Consider the following 18294-nt stretch of genomic DNA (forward strand, 5'->3'; position numbering starts at 1 on the left):
TTCGAGTGTACGCACAAAACACACCCTTGAGCTAAACACAAAGGGAAGGGGAGAGCCCTGCCGGTAACCAAGAACAAACGTCTGGGACCTGTGAAGGACTTCGCGTCACTCAAACCAATGACGCGGTCGGGAGCAGATCACACCTGGTGAGCAGCGGCATCCAGCCCTACGAGGGTGTTTCCGACCCGCCAACCCTGCAGCCTCTAGATTCTCAGACAGACACGCAAGGCTAGTTTCAAAGAAAGTCCCTTTCTCTTTAACTTCCAGGGGACAAGTCAATGGAAGTCCATATTTACTCAAGATCAAGAGTAACCAAGTGGAAAGATAATTACCTCTGGGGTAATTCTATATCCTGGAGGTTAATTTTGGTTTTACGATTTCAGGAAGCTGATAAAAAGACATGCCCATTCTCAAAACTTTCTCCTGGGACTTTCTCCTTCATTTTCAGAAGGCCACGGTGTTGCGTTTTGCCTGAGCAGACAAGTTCTGGAGGCACCTCGACTTCTTCCAAGTCCAGCGAAAGGCGACATGGGAAGAGGACAGGGTCAACAGTAGAGTTCTGAACTAAGGGAACACCAAGGAAAAACGCTTCTCACTCTATTTATAAAGTTACAGGAAACGGTAAATGCCAGGGGTTTCTGATGAGGGCACAGCCTCTCCAGCAATGCTCTGAGCGCCCAGCACCCACTCGCCCGTGGAACCATCTAAGAACTCATCATCAGTTCCTTCTACACACACAAGAACGATTTTTCCAATATGGGCCAACCTTTAAAAAAAATTTTTTTTTGAAGATATTATTTATTTATTCGTGGGAGACACAGAGAGAGAGGCAGAGACATGGGCAGATGGAGAAGCAGGCTCCTGCGGGGAGCCCGATGCAGGACTCGATCCCAGGACCCCGGGGTCACGCCCTGAGCTGAAGGCAGACACTCAACCACTGAGCCACCAAGGGGTCCCCATGGGTCAACTTTCCCCATGGGTCAAGGTGAGAACCGTTATGACAACTTCGTAAATGACTCTACGTAACAAAGTCAGGAGATGTGTCTTCAGGGTTTTCCGCCGTCAGATTTTCCAACTAAACTGAACAACGGGTGCCGGCTCATTCCTCATTCTGTGTTCTGCTCTATGGCAAAGTAGACCAAAATAAGAAAAAAGCCCAAATCTGGGATAGTTCCTCCTCCATGGGATGGAGGAAAAGGAAATGCTTCTCCTCTGCATTGGTTCTAGTTACATGGGATATTAGAATTATGTTTCTTCTGTCACCAAGATGTCGTGTGTCTACTTTATCGGTCTGTGCATGGCCTGTAATGGGCACGTAGGACACAGCTGACAAGGACACCACTCGTCCTCGAGTTGGGAAGGGGGGGTTAGAAGATAAAAGGTGTTGACCACCAACCACCCCCGAAATACCAGGCCCACGGAGGGCTCTGGGAAGAGAGACCTTGCAGACCACAGAGGAGAAACCGGGTGACCACATGCAGAAAGCAAACAGGAGCTGCGCTTTCCAGAACTTAGTTCCAATATAAAGCTTAAACTCAGCCCAATGCCTGGGAAGCATATGCTTGGAGTCTGTCAACACCGCCACCATACTCAGTCAGTGGAGGGTCCAACTCTTGTGTTGGCCCAGGTTGTGATCTCAGGGTTGTGAGATCAAACCCCACGTCAGGCTCCGCACTCAGCGCAGAGTCACCTTGAGATTCTTTCGCCCTCTGCCCCTCCCCCACTCATGCACTTGCACCTCTCTAAAATAAATAAATAAATCTTTAAAAAAAACCACAAAAATCAAAAACCAAACTCACCACCATAGCTTGGAGTTGGGCACCACAGAGCAAATGTCCTCAGAGGCTCTGAGCGCCACTCCCTTGTTGGTAAAGAGACGAGCATGTGGAGAGGAGGTGGTGGATCGTACGGTTTAATACGCTCATGTCCCAATCCTCGCTGAAACCACGGCAGAGAAATTAAAATAAAAAACAAAAGGTGTAAGTGGATGAAGTGCAGGAGGGAGGTGACAACAGAAGTATTTGGAGGCTGGAGAGTAGGGGGAGGAAGGCTTTAGAAAGGAGGAGGTAAACCAGCGTCGGGAGAGCAAGACTGTGAGGCCCACCCTGCAGAGTGTGGGGTGTTGAGGCACCAGGTGCACCAGTGGGGGGCAGCCCGACCCACAGGCCCGCCCCACATTCCTCTGGGGGGGGTCTCCCGCCCCCCACCTGCCCCCACTGCAGGGGTCTGAAATATCTCATATAGGAAGGTCTTCCCCCGAGAGGGAACACCTGCAGACACCTGCCAAGGGCAGGCCCTGTCCGCTCCCAGCCTGCACTCTGCAGCAGGGCTGCCTCCACCGTCCCCACCCTCTGCTCAGGAGCCCAGCCAGCTACGAAGCCCCTCATTTTCCCGTGGAAGGAGACAAGCCCAAGATGGCAGACTGTTTGCTAGGAAGGCCTCTGATAGGGAAGAAAGAGAGCTAACCAACCAACAGCTACGGAAAGATCGACGTGGAGAAACAGAATACAGGAGGAAGAAAGAACAAAACCAGAGGAACTGGTATTAATTTCCCTGGACAGATAAGACACTGCCCTTGTGGAACAAGAACATGCCATAAAAAGGAACAGAGAACAGAAGCTCTCTTGGGAATTAAAAAACCTGCCATCGTGGGGATGCCAGGGGGGCTTAGCAGTTGAGCGTCTGCCTTTGGCTCAGGGCATGATCCTGGGTCCCGGGATCGAGTCCCGCATCGGGCTCCCCGCATGGAGCCTGCTTCTCCCTCAGCCTGTGTCTCTGCCTCTCTCTGTGTGTGCTTCATGAATAAATAAATAAAATCTTTACCCCCCTCCTGCCATCACACACTTAATCAAGAAAGGTAGGGTGGAGGCCTCTCTGTGTGGCAGAAAGAAGTGAGAAGCAGGAAAGGGTAGCTGACAACGGAGAGGGCCAGGAGGTGGTCTGCAGGCCCGGCCAACAGCGGGAGGCCTGGGTGAGGGCAGTGAGCACAGGAAAGTGGCAGCGGATGAGCTCGAGAACATTGCGCAGAAATGAAGGCAGTGGCAGCGCCCACCAGGTCCGCCACAGGTCACCGGGAGGCTCCAGTACATACTGGGGACAAAGAGAAGCTTTTGGAAGCTTACGAGAGGCTTTTGGAAGCAGGAGGACACGTCATATGCAAAGGATCAACTACCAGGTGCTTCTGGGTTTCTCAAGCAAGCGCTGGAGGCAGAAGCACAACCAGCTCTTGGATGCCAAAGTGAAATCGCTTCCAAGTCGTTACTAAATATTCAGATAAGTCATCCATCAGTGGGCGGGCAGAAAAGTTCCTATATATTCTCTTCGTATGGTAGCTGTGTCTCTGGGCCTCCTGCCTCTCTCCCTCCGTAATGCTTGCTACGGGCCTCGTTCTGGAGGGAATTCTTGGTGAAGATGGTTCTTGTTTACAGAGGTCTGGAGTTGGACTCTGGAGCAGTGGCGTTTCCAGCTGTCTAACTCGTAGTGGGGCAGCAAACATTGCTCGTACCCCTCAGGTCAGCACAGTTCTACAGACCCCTGTGGGCCAACTTTATGACCGGGTCATCGTCGGCCATTATGCAGACACGACACCACTGTCAAGTAGACATTCTGACGACGTGGATGACGGCAGGAACGCTTCCAGAATCCTTATCGCATGCCAAGACTGGATGAACGCACCTCAGTCTTCAAACAGCCCCACAGAGTGGGCACTCTTGATATGCTTACTCTCCCGATGAGAGAACTGCAGGACAGAGAGGTGGCGGTGACACGCTCAGGGTCACGCCACCAGCGGAGTCGCAGTTCAAACCCAGCCAGGCAGGCAGTTTCTTCATCCAAGCACCACGCAACTGTCCTCTTTGGAACGTCTCCCAGAGCTCATGTGCACGGCTTCCAATCTCACCACCAGCAATTTAGAGATGTGACAACTTGGTTCCGGGTTACCTGCAAGGGCTTCCCTTCCCAGTTCACCTGTGCCGGGCACACGCTCCACTGTGTCAACGTCATCCTTTGCTAGAGTCCTTATTTAGAGGTGAGAAAAAACAACAATCCAGCATCTCTCTAATTTTTTTTAAAATAAAGACTGGAGGGACACCTGGGTGGCTCATTCAGTTAAAGCGTCCATCTGACTCTTGCCCCAGGTCATGATCTTAAGGTCCTGGGATCGAGCCCCACAAAGGGCTTCACGCTCAGTGTGGAGTCTGCTTGGGATTCTCTTTATCCCTCTCTCTCTCTATCCCACCCTCCTGCTCTCACTCTCTCTCCCTAAAATAAATAAATCTTAAAAAAATTAAAGACTAGAAGTTTCAACCAGAGGCAAAATGAAATGTGAGGCCTACTGGAATCCCCACTATTAGGGCTGCTTAAATGTTTGCATAGCTAGTGGAGAACTGCCCCCTTGGCCAGCGGATGGAGACTCGTCTGTAAGTATCTTCACGTGGGGACACTTGAGGCTCCGAGGAAGACCTCAGAGCCAAGGCTTCAGTGCTAGTGCTGACTAGGGCCCAGTCGCTTTGTTCTGTTTTTAAAATCGGCTTTATTAATGCAGCATAAGGGGCCTACGATAACCTGTACATAACTAAAGTATGCAGTTTGATAAGTTTTTTTTTAAATAATTTTCTTTTTTTTTTAATTTTTTTTAAAATTTATTTATGATAGTCACACACAGAGAGAGAGGGAGAGAGGCAGAGACACAGGCAGAGGGAGAAGCAGGCTCCATGCACCGGGAGCCTGACGTGGGATTCGATCCTGGGTCTCCAGGATCGTGCCCTGGGCCAAAGGCAGGCACTAAACCGCTGCGCCACCCAGGGATCCGTTTGATAAGTTTTGACCTATGGATACACCTGTGAAACCACCACCATAATCCAGATAACAAACATATCCATCATGCCCAAAAGCTTCCTTGTGCCCTCCTGTAATGTCTCCTCCTGTCCTCCACATTCCCGTCCCACTGACCCGCATCTTCTAGAGTTTTATACAAATGGAATTATACAGGATATGCCCATTTTGTCTGGCTTCTTTCACTCAGCATAATTACTTTGAGATTTGTCCATGTTGTCATGCATATCAATAGTTCATTTTTTATTGCAAGGTAACATCCCAATATATGGCTAGCCACAGTTTGATTATCCATTTACCAGTGATGGATATTTGCATCGTTTCCAAGTTTCGGTTATTATAAATAAAGTAGCTCATGAACACTCACGTACAGTCTCTGGATGGACATATGCTTTCTTTTCTTTGGCTAAATACCTGGTCACGGAATTGCTGGGTCATACAGCAGGTGTTTGGTTAACTTTTTAAGAAACTGCCAATGTGTTTTCCAAAGGGTGTGTGTTGTTTTAGATTCCCTCCAGTGGTGTAGGAGAGCTTCAGTCCCTCCACACCACAGCCAACACTTAGTACGAACGGTCCTTTTCATCTGAGCCATTCTAAAGGGTAGGTCATGGTATCATACCATCACTGTGAAAGCCGTGGACATTAGCACAGGGACTGTGGGCTTAATTTGCACTCCCCCGATGACTAATGATATGGAGTATTTTCACACTGCTGTCCATACACCTTCTTTGGTGAAATGTCTGTTAAATCTCTTGTCCATTTATAAAACTGGGTTATTTTTCTTATAGGTGAATTTTCGAGAGGTTTTTTTTTCTGTATTCTGGATATAAGTCTTTTTTCAGGTTTATGCTTTATAAAAATTTTTTTTCTCAGTCTATAAATTGTGTTTTCATTCTCCTAAAGCTGTCCTTTGAAGAGCAAAAGTTTCATTATGATGAAGTCCAATTTCTCAACTTTTTATTTTACAGATCGTGCTATTGGCGTCATATTTACAAAATCTTTGTCCAACACAAGGTCATAAAGATTTTCTCCTGTGCTTATTTTAGAAGTTTCATATTTTACATTTAGATCTATAATCTACTTTGGGTTAATTTTTGTATACAGTGTGAGATATGGATCAAAGTTCACTTTGAGCATACAGACAGTCAATTGTGCTGGCACAGTTTGTTGAAAAGACTGTCTCAACAGATTTCTTGACAGAATTACCTTTGCACCTTTGTAAAAAAATCAGTTGGTTTTATTAGTAATGATTGTAGACTTTTATCTAATATTGTTTCTAGGGGATCCCTGGGTGGCTCAGTGGTTTAGCACCTGCCTTCGGCCCAGGGCATGATCCTGGAATCCCAGGATCGAATCCCACATCAGCCTCCCTGCATTGAGCCTGCTTCTCCCCCTGCCTGTGCCTCTGTCTCTTTCTCTCTCATGAATAAATTAATAAAATCTTAAAAAAATATTTTTCTCTATATATTAAATAATCATATGGGTTTTTTTTCATTCTGTTAAAATTGTAAATTACATGAGTTTTTTACTGTCAAACCATCCTTGCATTCCTGGGCTGACCCCACTTGGTTATCATCTCACATTCTTTTTATATATTGTTGAATTCAATGTCCTAAAATTTTGTTTGGAATTCTTATATCTATGTTCACAAAGGATATTAGGCTTTAGTTTTCTTTACTTGTAATACCTTTGTCTAGTTTTGGTATCAGACAATGCTGGTAGAATTTGAGTGGAATTCATATTATTTATTCCTTAGATATTTGGTAGACTCTACTAGTGAAGCCATCTGAGCTCAGAGTCTCTTGGAGGGAGGGTTTTTAAATACAAATCATATTTATTTAATAGATGTATGGCTTGTCAGGTGATCTATTTCTTCATGAGTTCAGTTTTGGAAGTAATTTGTCCTTTTCATCTGAGTTGTCAAATGTACTGGCATAAAGTCATTTACAAATCCTCTTGTTATCCTTTTGATACCTACAGAATCTGCAGTGGTGTTGCCCCCTCGTTCCAGATAAATATTTGTCATTTGTGTCTTTTCTTTATTTTCTAGATCAGCTAGGCTATAGCTTTATCAATTTTATTTATCTTCTCAAAGAACCAGCTTTGTGTTTCATTGGTATTCTCTACTGCATTTTTGTTTTCTTTCTTTTTTAAAAATGATTTTATTTATTTACTTGACAGAAAGCAAAGAAGCCCAAGCAGGGGGAGCAGCAGAAGGAGAAGGAGAAGCAAGCTCCCCACTGAGCAGGGAGCCCAATGCAAGACTCAATCTCAGAACCCTGGGATCATGACCAGAGTGGAACGCAGCCACTTAACTGACTGAGCCACCCAGGTGACCCCATTTTGGTTTTCTATTCACCAATTTCCACTCTGATCTTTATTATTCCCCTTTTTCTGCTTACATTTGATTTAATTTGCTTTTTGTTTTCTAGTTTATTAAGATCGTTGAGTCCTTTCTTCTTTTCTAATGTTTAGCGCTATAAATTTCCACCTGAGTACTGCTACAGCAGGATCCCACAAATTTCCATAGGTTGCTTTTATTTACATTCAGCCCAAAGTAATTTCTAGTTTCTTTTTTTGATTTCTTTATCAACCCACGGATTATTGGGAAATGTGTCATTTAGTTCCCAAATATTTCTTGGTTGTCCAATCACGTTTATATTATTGATTTCTACCTTAATTCCATTATAGTCAGAGAATCTAATTTGTGTGACTTGAATATTTAAATTTATTGAAACTTGTTTTATGGCCCAGAATATGATGTATCTCAGTAAACGTTCTACACGTGTTTGAAAACAGTGTCTATTCCACTATGGTTGGGTGGAATGTTCTACATATAAATGTCAATTAGATCAAGTTGATGTTCAAATCTTCTGTATCTTTGCTGCTATTCTCTATATTTGTTCTATGAATGATCTCTGACTTTAACTGCATATTTGTCTATTTCTCCTTGCAGTTCTCAGTTTTTGCTTCATGTACTTTAAAGCTCTGTTATTAGAGGCATAAATGTTTACAATTGTTAAATCATTCCAGTGATTTGACCTCATTTTCAAATATTTTTTCTGTCCCTCACTTTTATCCAGGGTCTCCAATTATACATATATTAAGCTTCTGTTGTACTGTTCACTGATGTTGTTCTCATTTTTTTTAATTCTTTTTTTTTCTCTGTGTGTGTCATTTTATTTACCAATGCTAGGCCTTCAAGTTCACGAATCTTTTCTTTTGCAATGTCTACTCTGCTATTAATCCTACCTGGTGTATTTTTAACCTCAGATAGTGTAGTTTTCACTATAAAGTTCAATTCAGGGGATCCCTGGGTGGCGCAGCGGTTTGGCGCCTGCCTTTGGCCCAGGGTGCGATCCTGGAGACCCGGGATCGAATCCCACGTCGGGCTTCCGGTGCATGGAGCCTGCTTCTCCCTCTGCCTATGTCTCTGCCTCTCTCTCTTTCTCTCTCTGTGGCTATCATAAATAAATAAAAATTAAAAAAAAATAAATAAAGTTCAATTCATATCTTTTGTTATATCTACTTAACTTTTTGAATACCTAAAATAGAGTCATAATAACTATCTTCACATAATTCTCTGGTAAATCTAATATCTTTTTGAGTTCCAGATAGATTTCAATTCATTGGTATTTTCCCTCCTGATTATGCACCTTCCTTTCTTGCTTCTTGGCATATCTAGTAATCTTTCAGGTATTTTGATTTCAGTTTATTCAGTGCTACATAGTTTTATATTCCTATAAATACTCTTGAGCTTTATTCTAAGATGCAGTTAATTTATTTTGGAAAAGCCTGATTCTTTTGTGTCTTATTTTTGAATTTGTTAGGTAGGGCCACAGCAGTATGTGTTCTAGTGTAATTATCCCCCACTACCAAGACAAGATCCTTCTGAGTACCCTATCCAATTCCCTTTGAAGTCTGAGGTTTTCCGGACTGGCAGGTGAAAGAGGCTCTCTTCCCGGCCCCTTGGAAACGCCAGGCACTATTCCTAGCCCAGTGTGAGTGCTGGGCACTGTTCCCATTCATCCTCTTGGATGGTTCTTTCCCTGGCCTCCAGTAGTGCTGCTCACATGCACGCACCAATCAGCACCTCAGCAGATCTATGGAGTTCTCTCTATGTATCTCTCTATGTATGGCTTTCTCCTCTGGTACTTTGCCATGGGAATGCTAGACATTTCAGTTTCTCTGGACTCTCAGCTACACCTCCTCACCTAAGGGATGTTCCTCCCCAGCACGGCCTGCCAGATCTTGAGTCACACCTCTCACCTTTGCTATTTCCCCCTCACAACATCAGTGCCATTCATTGCCTGATTCCAATGTCTTGAAAAACATTGCTTCATATAATTTGTTTGGACTTTTCATAGTCTCAGGCAGGAGGGTAAATTAGTCCCTGCTATTCCACTTTGGACAACAGAGCCAATCAGTTTTCAGCCATGGAATAAATGAATTGATTATAAGGCCATAGTCAGGACTTCTTCATTCTAAAAAATCCATGTCCCCTTTTGATAAATAGAAATATCTCATATCCTCTTTTAATATTGTTTTGAGTTTTTAAGTAAATTAATTACTAGACTCTACTTTGAAAATCCACCTCTTCCACAGAGATCCTGCCAAGCCTCCTTGGGTCTATACCTGAGATTCTGCTATAACTCCTTGGGTAAGTACCCATGATTCTGACATATCTCCTGGATTTACTTGAGGTCCTGATACAGCTTCCAGGATTTTGGAACATCTCCTTCCCCTCACATACACTCAAATCCCTGCTTAGACTCAAATACTAAGATCTAAAAATCCATATTTATCAAGAATAATTAGGATTGTTCAGAATTCATTTTTAATCTTGCAGGGCATAGTACTTTCAAAATTTCACATACCACATTGTTGTCACTTCTGACATAACGTTAAGATTAACAAGTGCTGAATAAATAGGGAGGGCAGGACACTAATGGGCTATTAAACAGATTATTTTTTTAAAATGTACTAAAGGGATCACAAAATGATAAAAGGATTCATCCACTAGGAAGATATGACAACCCTAAATATATATGTACTGAACAGTCAAACCTTAAAACATGTGAAGCAAAAACTGGTAGTGCTGGCAGGAGAAACAGATGCCTCCACCATTATAGTGGGGACTCGAACTTCCCTCTTAGCAATTAAAAGGATTGCATTAGAGGAAGCCAGGAAGGTTATAGATCTGAGAAACATCATTGACCAGTAAGCTCTGAGTCACATACATAGAACACTCCATCCAACAACAGCAGAATAAACTATTTTTTTTTAAGCACCCATAGAACACTCACCAAGATAGATCACATCCTGGACTAGTAAACAAACTTCAACAAACTCAAAAGAATTGAGAGCTTACGGTACGTATTTTCTAATCACAATGGAATCAAAGTAGAAATTGAAAACAGACAATTCGAAAATCTCTAAGTATTTGAAAATTAATCAATACACTTCTGAGTAAACCAGAGGTCAAGAGAAAGTCGCAAAGGAAACTTAAAAATACATAGACCTGAATGAAAGAGAAAAATATCAAAATACATTAGATGAAGTGAAAGCAGTGCTGTGAGGGCAATTTATAGTACTAAATGCTTACAACAGAGAAGCTGAAAGGCTCAAAATCAATTATCTAAGTTCATACTTCAAGAAACTCAAAAAATAATAGCAAAATAAGCGCAAAGCAAGCAGAAGGAAGAACATAATAAAGGTAAGAACAGCAATCAAAGAGATTAAAATCAGGGAAACCATAGAGAAAAGCAATGAAACAAAAGGCTAATTCTTTGACTAAGAAATCAATAAAATTGATAAACCCCTAGAAAGACTGACAAAAATCAAAAAGACCAGAAAAAAATCAGATATCAGAAATGAAACAGGATATCATTACAGACCCTGCAACAAGTTAAAGGTTAACAAGAGACTGGTATAAATAATTTCAGGCTCATAAAATCAACAACTTGGAAAGAATGGGTCAATTCCTCGAAAACTACAAACTATCAAAACTTAAGCAAAATGAAAAAGACAATCTTAATAGATCTATAACCATTTAAAAATTGAATTTGTGATTTAAAAAAAAATCCTGAAAAAATAAATTTCCAGGCCCAGTTGGTTTTACTAGAAAATTCTGTCAAACATTTTTTTTAAAGATTTTATCTTTGGAGCACCTGGGTGGCTCAATTGTTAAGCATCCAACTCTCGGTTTCAGCTCAGGTCATGATCTCAGGGTCCTCAGGGTCCCTGTGTTGAGCTCTGTGCTCAGTGGGGAGTCTGCTCAAAGATTCTCTCCCTCTCCCTTTGTCCCTCCCCCCACTCACACACTCTCTCTCAAAATAAGTAAAGAAATCTTAAAAAAAAAAAAAAGAAGATTTTAAATAACCTCCACATCCAATGTGGGGCTTGAACTTACAACCCCAAGATCAAAAGTCACATGCTCTACTGACTAAGCCAGCCAGACACTCCTCTGTCAAACATTTAAAAAAAGAATTAACACCACACCAATTTCCTACAATCTCTTCCAAAATATAGAGGAGAAAATTCATTTTCATGAAGCCAATATTACTCTGATACCAAAACCAGCAAAGACAGTACAACAACAGCAATAGACAAAAAGCTGCAGACCAATAAATACTATTTGTGATCTTAGACATTGAAATTGTCAATAAAACATTAGCAAGTCAAATCCAAAAATACATAACAAGAATTATACACAATGATCAAGTGAGATTTATTCCAGGAATGCAAGGCTGGTTTAACATTTGTAAACCACTCATTGTAACTCACCATATCAACAAACTAAAGAAGAAAAATCATATGATCATATTAACTAATGCAGAAAATGTATTTTATAAAATCTAACCCTCATTAATAAAAAATTCTCACCAAGTTTGGAATACAGAAGACCGATTTCAACTTGATAAAGAATATCTACAAAAACCCAACATCCTCCTTAATGATGGAAGCTGAGTGCTTTTCCCCAAAGACTAGGAACAAGGCAAGGATGTCCACTCACACTACATTTGTTCGACATAGTGCTGGAGGTTCTAGCCACTATAATAAGGCAAGAAGAGGAAATAAAAGGCATATGAAATGAAAGGAAGAAATAAAACAGTTCTTACCTGCTGATGACATAATTGTCTAGGTAGAAAATCCCTAGGAACCTATGAAAAACCTCTTGGAACTATAAAGTGAGTTCTTCAAGATTGCAAGAGCAACACATAAAAATAAACTACATATCTATCTAGTAACAATACATGCAGAAGTGAAATTATAAACAATGCCACTACAGTCACTCCAAAGAAAATAAAACACTTAAATATAAGCTTAGCAAAACATACACAGGATCTGTATACTGAAAATTAAAGTGCTGATGAAAAAAATAATCAAAGAAGATCTAAATAAAGAAGAAACATACCATATTCATGGAATTGGAGACTCAACAATAAAGATATTAATTCTCCCCAAATTATGGGTTTAATATAATTCTATCAAAAACCCAGCAAGATATTTTGTAGACATAGACAGGCTTACTCTTAAATTTAAATGGAAAGGCACATGCCCTAGCAAGGCTAAGATAATCATGAAAAAGAAGTATGAAGTGTGAGACATGACTCTACTTAATATTAAGACCCAGTCAGTAATCAACACAGTGTAGTATTGGTGAAGGGACAGACACATAGACCAAGGGAACAGACTAGGAAGCCCTGAAATAGACCCACACAAGTATACCAAATTTTTGACAAAAATAAAACAATTTAATAGAGGAATGCCAGCCTTTTAACAAATGGTGCTGGAGTAAGTGGACATCCATTTAAAAAGAGAAAAGAAAAAGAATGTCAATCCAAATCTCAAACTTAAGTCTTACACAAGAATTAACTCAAGGTGGATCATGGACTTAAATGTAGCATCATATAAATCATAAAACTTTTAGGAAAAAATGCATCAGAAAAATTTCAGGATCTACAGCTACCTAAAATGTTCTTAGGCTTGATACCAGAAGTGTGATCCCTAAGGAAATTGATCCTCATCAAAATGGAAAATATTTGGTCTGTAAAAGATTCTGTGAAGAGCATTCTGGGTGAAAATATCTGCAAATTGCATATCTGACAGAGAACAAGTATCTTGAATATATAAAATAATAAAACTTAACAATAAAAAAATAAAAATCTAACTAGAAAGTGAGTAAAAGGGATCCCTGGGTGGCGCAGCGGTTTGGCGCCTGCCTTTGGCCTGGGGCACGATCCTGGAGACCCGGGATCGAATCCCACGTCGGGCTCCCTGCATGGAGCCTGCTTCTCCCTCTACCTGTGTCTCTGCCTCTCTGTCTCTCTCTGTGTAACTATCATGAATAAATAAATAAAATCTTTAAAAAAAAAAAAAAAAAAGAAAGTGAGTAAAAGACAGGAAGAGGGGTTTTATCAAAGAAGATGAGCAGATGGCAAAACATGCACATGAAAAGATGCTTCGCATCATTAGCCACCAGGGATTTGCAGACAAAAACCACAATGAGATATCTCTGCACACCTATCAGAATGGCTAAAATAAAAAATAGCACCAACACCAAATGCTGGTAAGGACGCAGACAAACAGGATCACTCAGATATTGCTGGAGGGAACAAAAAACAGTATAGCCACTTTGGAAAACAATTGGCCATTTCTTATAAAGCTAAACATACAACTACCATATGATTCAGCAGTTACACTCCTGGACACTTATCTCAGTGAAACGAAAACTTATGTCACACAAAACCCTGTATACACACCAAAAGTGGCGAAAGAAAAAAAATAAGTTTGATATCAAAACTTGAAATCTTTGTGTTATAAACACCACCAGCAAGAACATGAAGACAACTCACCAAATGGGAAAACAGATTTGTAGATCGATCATCGAAGACATTTGTATCCAGAACATATAAAGAACTCTTACAACTCAACAGTAAAAAGACAAAATATCCCAACTTAAATAAGGGCAAAGAATTGGATTAGACATTTCTCCAAAGAAAATGTTACAAATGGCCAAACAATGGTGAGCTAGCACTCCACACCTGCTAGGATGGCTCTTTCATCAACAAGACAATCACAAGACTTGGTGAAGACACGGAGAAACCGGAACCCTTATACACTGCTGGTGAGACTGTAAAATGATGTAGCTCCTTGGAAAAACACTTTGGCAGTTCTTTGGGAAAGTCAGCAGAGTCACCATGTGACCCAGGGATAATTCCACTTTTAGAACAATGAAGACCTACGTGTACATGAAACTTGTATCTAAAGTGTTCCTGGGAGCCTCATGCATCACAGCCCACGTGAAAAGTATCCAAGTGTTCATCAACTGATTATAGGATACATAAAAGGCACTATACACAATGTACTACATTATCTATATAGTACTTTTGGCAATAAAAAGAACTGAGGCATGATTGATGGTATTCCACGAAGGACCCTGGGAAATATTATGCTACAGGGAAAAAGCCAGTCACAAAGGACCACATATTGTAGGATTCCATTTCCGCAAAATGTCCAGTGTGTGCAAAGTATAGAGACAGAGAGTGGATCTGTAGTTGTCCAGGGCTAGACGGGGCACGGCGGGGGCAGGGGAGAGGAAACGGGGTGACTGCTGATGGGGACTGGGGACGTGATTCCTCTCAGGGGCGATGAGAATGTCCTAAAATTAGATTGTGGTAAATGGTGCTGCAATCCCATAAGCAGAATGAAAACCATGGAATGTTTTGCACACTCAAGCCAGTGTTGTATGATACGTAAACTGCATCTCAGTGGAGCTGTTGCAAACAAAAACAGAAACCCTGACCACGAATGCTCACAGCAGTTTTACGCATCATAACCCATACCCGGGAACTACCCGGATGTCCTTCGGTGGGTGCATGGTCCAGAAACTGCGGAACGTCTGTACCATGGAACACACCATGGCAATAACAAGCAGTGACACCCAACAACCTGGACAGATCTCATGGGAATCGTGGTGAGTAGAAAAAAAAAAAAAAAGCCAATTCCCAGAGGTTACATACCCCAGGACGCACCGTATAACATTCCTGAAATGACAGAGTGATGGAAATGGAGGCGACGGGATTGCCAGAGACGAGGAAGAGGCAGGGGTGGGAGGGATCCGCGTGGCTGTATCCGTGGGAGGCCCCCCTGGGTAATAAAAGCATCCTGTATCTTGGCCATGTCACCGCTGAGACTCCCACTGATCCCCTGATTCTGATGCTGCACTATTGTGTTGCAAGAGGAAACCGGGTGAAGTGTACTGGGGCTCTCTTTGTATTATTTCTTACACCTCTCTGTGCATCTACAATGATCTCAAAAATTTTTTTCTTTTCATTTTAATAGAGTTCTAAAAGGGACGTAAGTTAGGAGTGATCACTTGAAGAGGATGTGAGCTAGAGCTCCTCTTTTCTGATCTGCAGCTCTCAGAATCCAAACAGGGCTATAAATGTAGCTGGGACATCTAACGTGCATACCATCTTTTGTGTTTGTTTGCTTTTTTTTTTTTTTTTTTTTTTACTTTTTATTTGGAAATAACTTCACTTGCAGGAAGCTGCACCTACACAAAAAATTAGCCCAAAGAACACTACATACCCTTCACCTCTATCCCATTATGATGATGTCTCTACCCACCCGCCTTGTCCTTCGCTTGTCTTCACGGGTGAGGGGCCACAGAACGTGTGCGTGCACACGCGTGTGAAGCATGGCCCATCTCCCTCAATACTGAGCGACGTGTGCGTTCACTGAGAATCAGGATATTCTCTTTTATCACCCAGTACACTTATCAATTGCAGTTCATTTCACAGACTTTACTCCATGATTCATGGTCAAAGTTTGTCGGCTGGCCGGCTTATGCCCTGGAGAGCGTTTCCCCGCCCCTATAGGATCTGGTCTGGGGTCAGGTACCCCGATCTGTGGTCATTTCTTTTTCACCTGAGTCACCTCCGCAGCTTCTTGTCTCGGATGATATTACATTTCCCTCTCTCCTCCTGTTTTTGAACGGAACATAGAAGCAGCGTGAATACCTGCTTTTGGTACTAAGGCCCCTCTCGCTAGGCCTCCATGGAGGGGACGGGCGCACTGTCCCAGGCCACCTTCGGAAGCTGGGACCTTCCGCAGGCTCGAGCCTCTCTGGCAACTTCCAGGCCTTCAGTTTGTCAGTGCGCCAGCTGGAAAGGCTTGCCCAACTTGGAACTGGAGGTTCCCAGGGCTACATAGCTTCGATTCCTATTCACCGGCACACCGAAAGCCGAAAACATAATTATTCTGTATATTCCCAAACAAGAAGGGAGGGGAAAAAACACAAACGAAACCCACCTCACGCTGTTGGGAAGCAGCTGGACACAATTCAGACCTTTAGCTCACACGTGTCACGGTGAACCCAGGACCTTCGCCGGCGCAGAACAAATGCTTTACTAACGGAACGAGAATACAACGTCCGCAGACACGAATGCTAAGGGCACAGGAGCATTCTGTTGAAGGGGAAAAAAATGCAATTTTCTGCTATAAAGTAAAGCTCTGCATGAAAATAAGAGAACGAGGAGACCTAAAGGGTTTATTCATAAGACCCAGCGCTGGGGATTTGAAGAGGGGGCCGGTCCTGTTTCTGGGGTAATTGGTTCTGCGCTTGCGCCGGGCGCTGGAACCTGTCAGAGCAACGATGCTTTATATGCAGAAGGCTGCGCGCGGCCACCCTGCCAGCAAGAGGCCACATCTGAGGCCAAGAGCAGCTGTCACCGTGCCTTGCACCCAGCACGCCCTGATGTAACCTTGCTCTTTTACGTCTGCACAGAGCTACAGCCTTGGGTCCTCTGGACTGTCTGCTTTGTTTGCTGTTTGTTTTGAAAGCCCACGTGCGTTCTTCTCAAGTCACTTGCACCCATCCCGTCTCCAGCCCAGTGCAGGCACCACTTCCCCTGCCCGGACCCCTGCAACAGCCTCCCTAAGGGCCCCCTCGCCACCTGTCTCCCTCCCCGCAGGATCTCACTGTCAGGTGCGTCCTCCAGGACAGCCCTGATCATACCCCCCGCCCCCCGCCCCCCACTGCCTCCGGGTTCCAAATACCTGCTTTTGCAGGTAAGGGGACAGACCAAAGACAAGCATCGTCCAAGGGCACGTGGCTACTCGGAGGCAGGGCTGGACCCCAAGTTGGGGTTTCCCTGACCCGCCAGAGGTGCAGGGCTCCCCCCTGACCCATGCCACCTTGCTGGCCGGAGCAGCATACCCTCAGGCCCTCTGGAAGCCCCGTCAGCCTCAGGACCCGCCTGCAGCTTCTGTCCGTGGTCCTGGTGACAGCAAGGGGGAGCCTCTAACAGCTCAAAGTGTCCCACCCTCGCACTCAGAGGTCCCCTCCCCCGAGGCTGCTTTCGCACAGAGTACCACCTGACCATGCCCTCAAGGTCTCCACAGTGACCTGCTGCCACCTGTCCTCTGGGACCTCATGTCCTTTTCCTCCTCCTCTCCTCCACATTCCTCTACAGTCACACTTCCTCGTGTTCTTCCTCTCACTCTGCCAGGATACTTCCCATTCTTGTGTCTGCTCAGCCACCCTCACCTTCCATTCCTTCCTCAAACGTCACCTTCTCAGCCTGGCCACCCCTGGCCAGCCCCGGCCACCCTCCCTGGTGCTCTTGACCCGCTCGCCTGCTCCACACGTGTTTCCCCTACACTAAGCATCCTCTAGCACACCAAGCCACGTCTGCAGTCACCATGCTCATCACCCATCTGACCCTGTCGGAGCCAGCTCTGAAAGGGGATTTTGTGGGTGTTTGCTCGTTCGTGTATCCACAGTGCTTAGACCCACACCTGACATAAAGGAGGAGTGGAGTAAATATTTGATCTTGAAGGAATCAATCTTTCCTTCCCTTCCCTTTCCAAACCCTGCATTCTGGCCAAAATAAACCATGCATCATTTGCTAGAATTGACTCAGGTTTACCAGCTTCTATACCTTATCCTGGTTCTTTGGCTGGAATGCCTCCCATCCTCACACATTTTAGGGGAAGCTCAAATACCAATTCTTTCCAAAAGCCTTCCCAGACCCTCCTGTCTGTCCTCCACACCCCCACAGCTCACGTCCCAGGTACTGACTACCGCCATCCTGCCCAAAGGATCTGGAACTTAAGGTAAAGTTCATGTCTGCCACTGTCCTCTGCTATACAAGGCAAGTATCAAATAAAGATCAACTGAATGAATCTAACATTCGTACTAAATTATGAACATTATTCCCTTGCTTACCAAAAAAACCCTCAAATCATTTTAAGGAACTAGCCTATAAAAGGAACACCACACCACCAGTGTCTCTAGGGCAAAGGGTTGGTGTGGAGCTTTTCTAAAGAAACAAGGAGAACGCAACTTATAGTGACAAGAATGCTAAGGGAACAAGATTAATCTGTTTAAGAAAAAAAAAAAAGGAAACTTCTGCTGTAAAGTTCATGAAATGCATCATATGACATCCTGGG

General features: G+C 43.4%; 1 protein-coding gene across 9 annotated transcripts in view; it reads right to left on the minus strand.

Annotated features, from left to right (window-relative positions):
- PPARA (peroxisome proliferator activated receptor alpha) overlaps nt 1–18294 on the minus strand; it is a 72918-nt gene that overhangs the window by 38176 nt on the left and 16448 nt on the right. For 4 of the 9 annotated variants that reach the window (XM_077914095.1, XM_077914092.1, XM_077914089.1 and 1 more), the window contains exons 2-3: nt 16153–16307; nt 1800–1938 (exon numbers count right to left, since the gene is read on the minus strand). The exons of 3 other annotated variants lie outside the window; for them this stretch is intronic. In XM_077914095.1, coding sequence (XP_077770221.1) covers nt 1800–1805 — 6 coding nt within the window. In that variant the 5' untranslated portion in view covers nt 1806–1938; nt 16153–16307. The remainder of the gene's footprint in view (nt 1–1799; nt 1939–16152; nt 16308–18294) is intronic. 2 more of the 9 variants (XM_077914093.1, XM_077914090.1) reach the window with 2 other exon arrangements.

Source organism: Canis aureus, chromosome 11 (assembly GCF_053574225.1).
Source record: "Canis aureus isolate CA01 chromosome 11, VMU_Caureus_v.1.0, whole genome shotgun sequence".
In the NCBI taxonomy this organism is placed as follows: domain Eukaryota; kingdom Metazoa; phylum Chordata; class Mammalia; order Carnivora; family Canidae; genus Canis; species Canis aureus.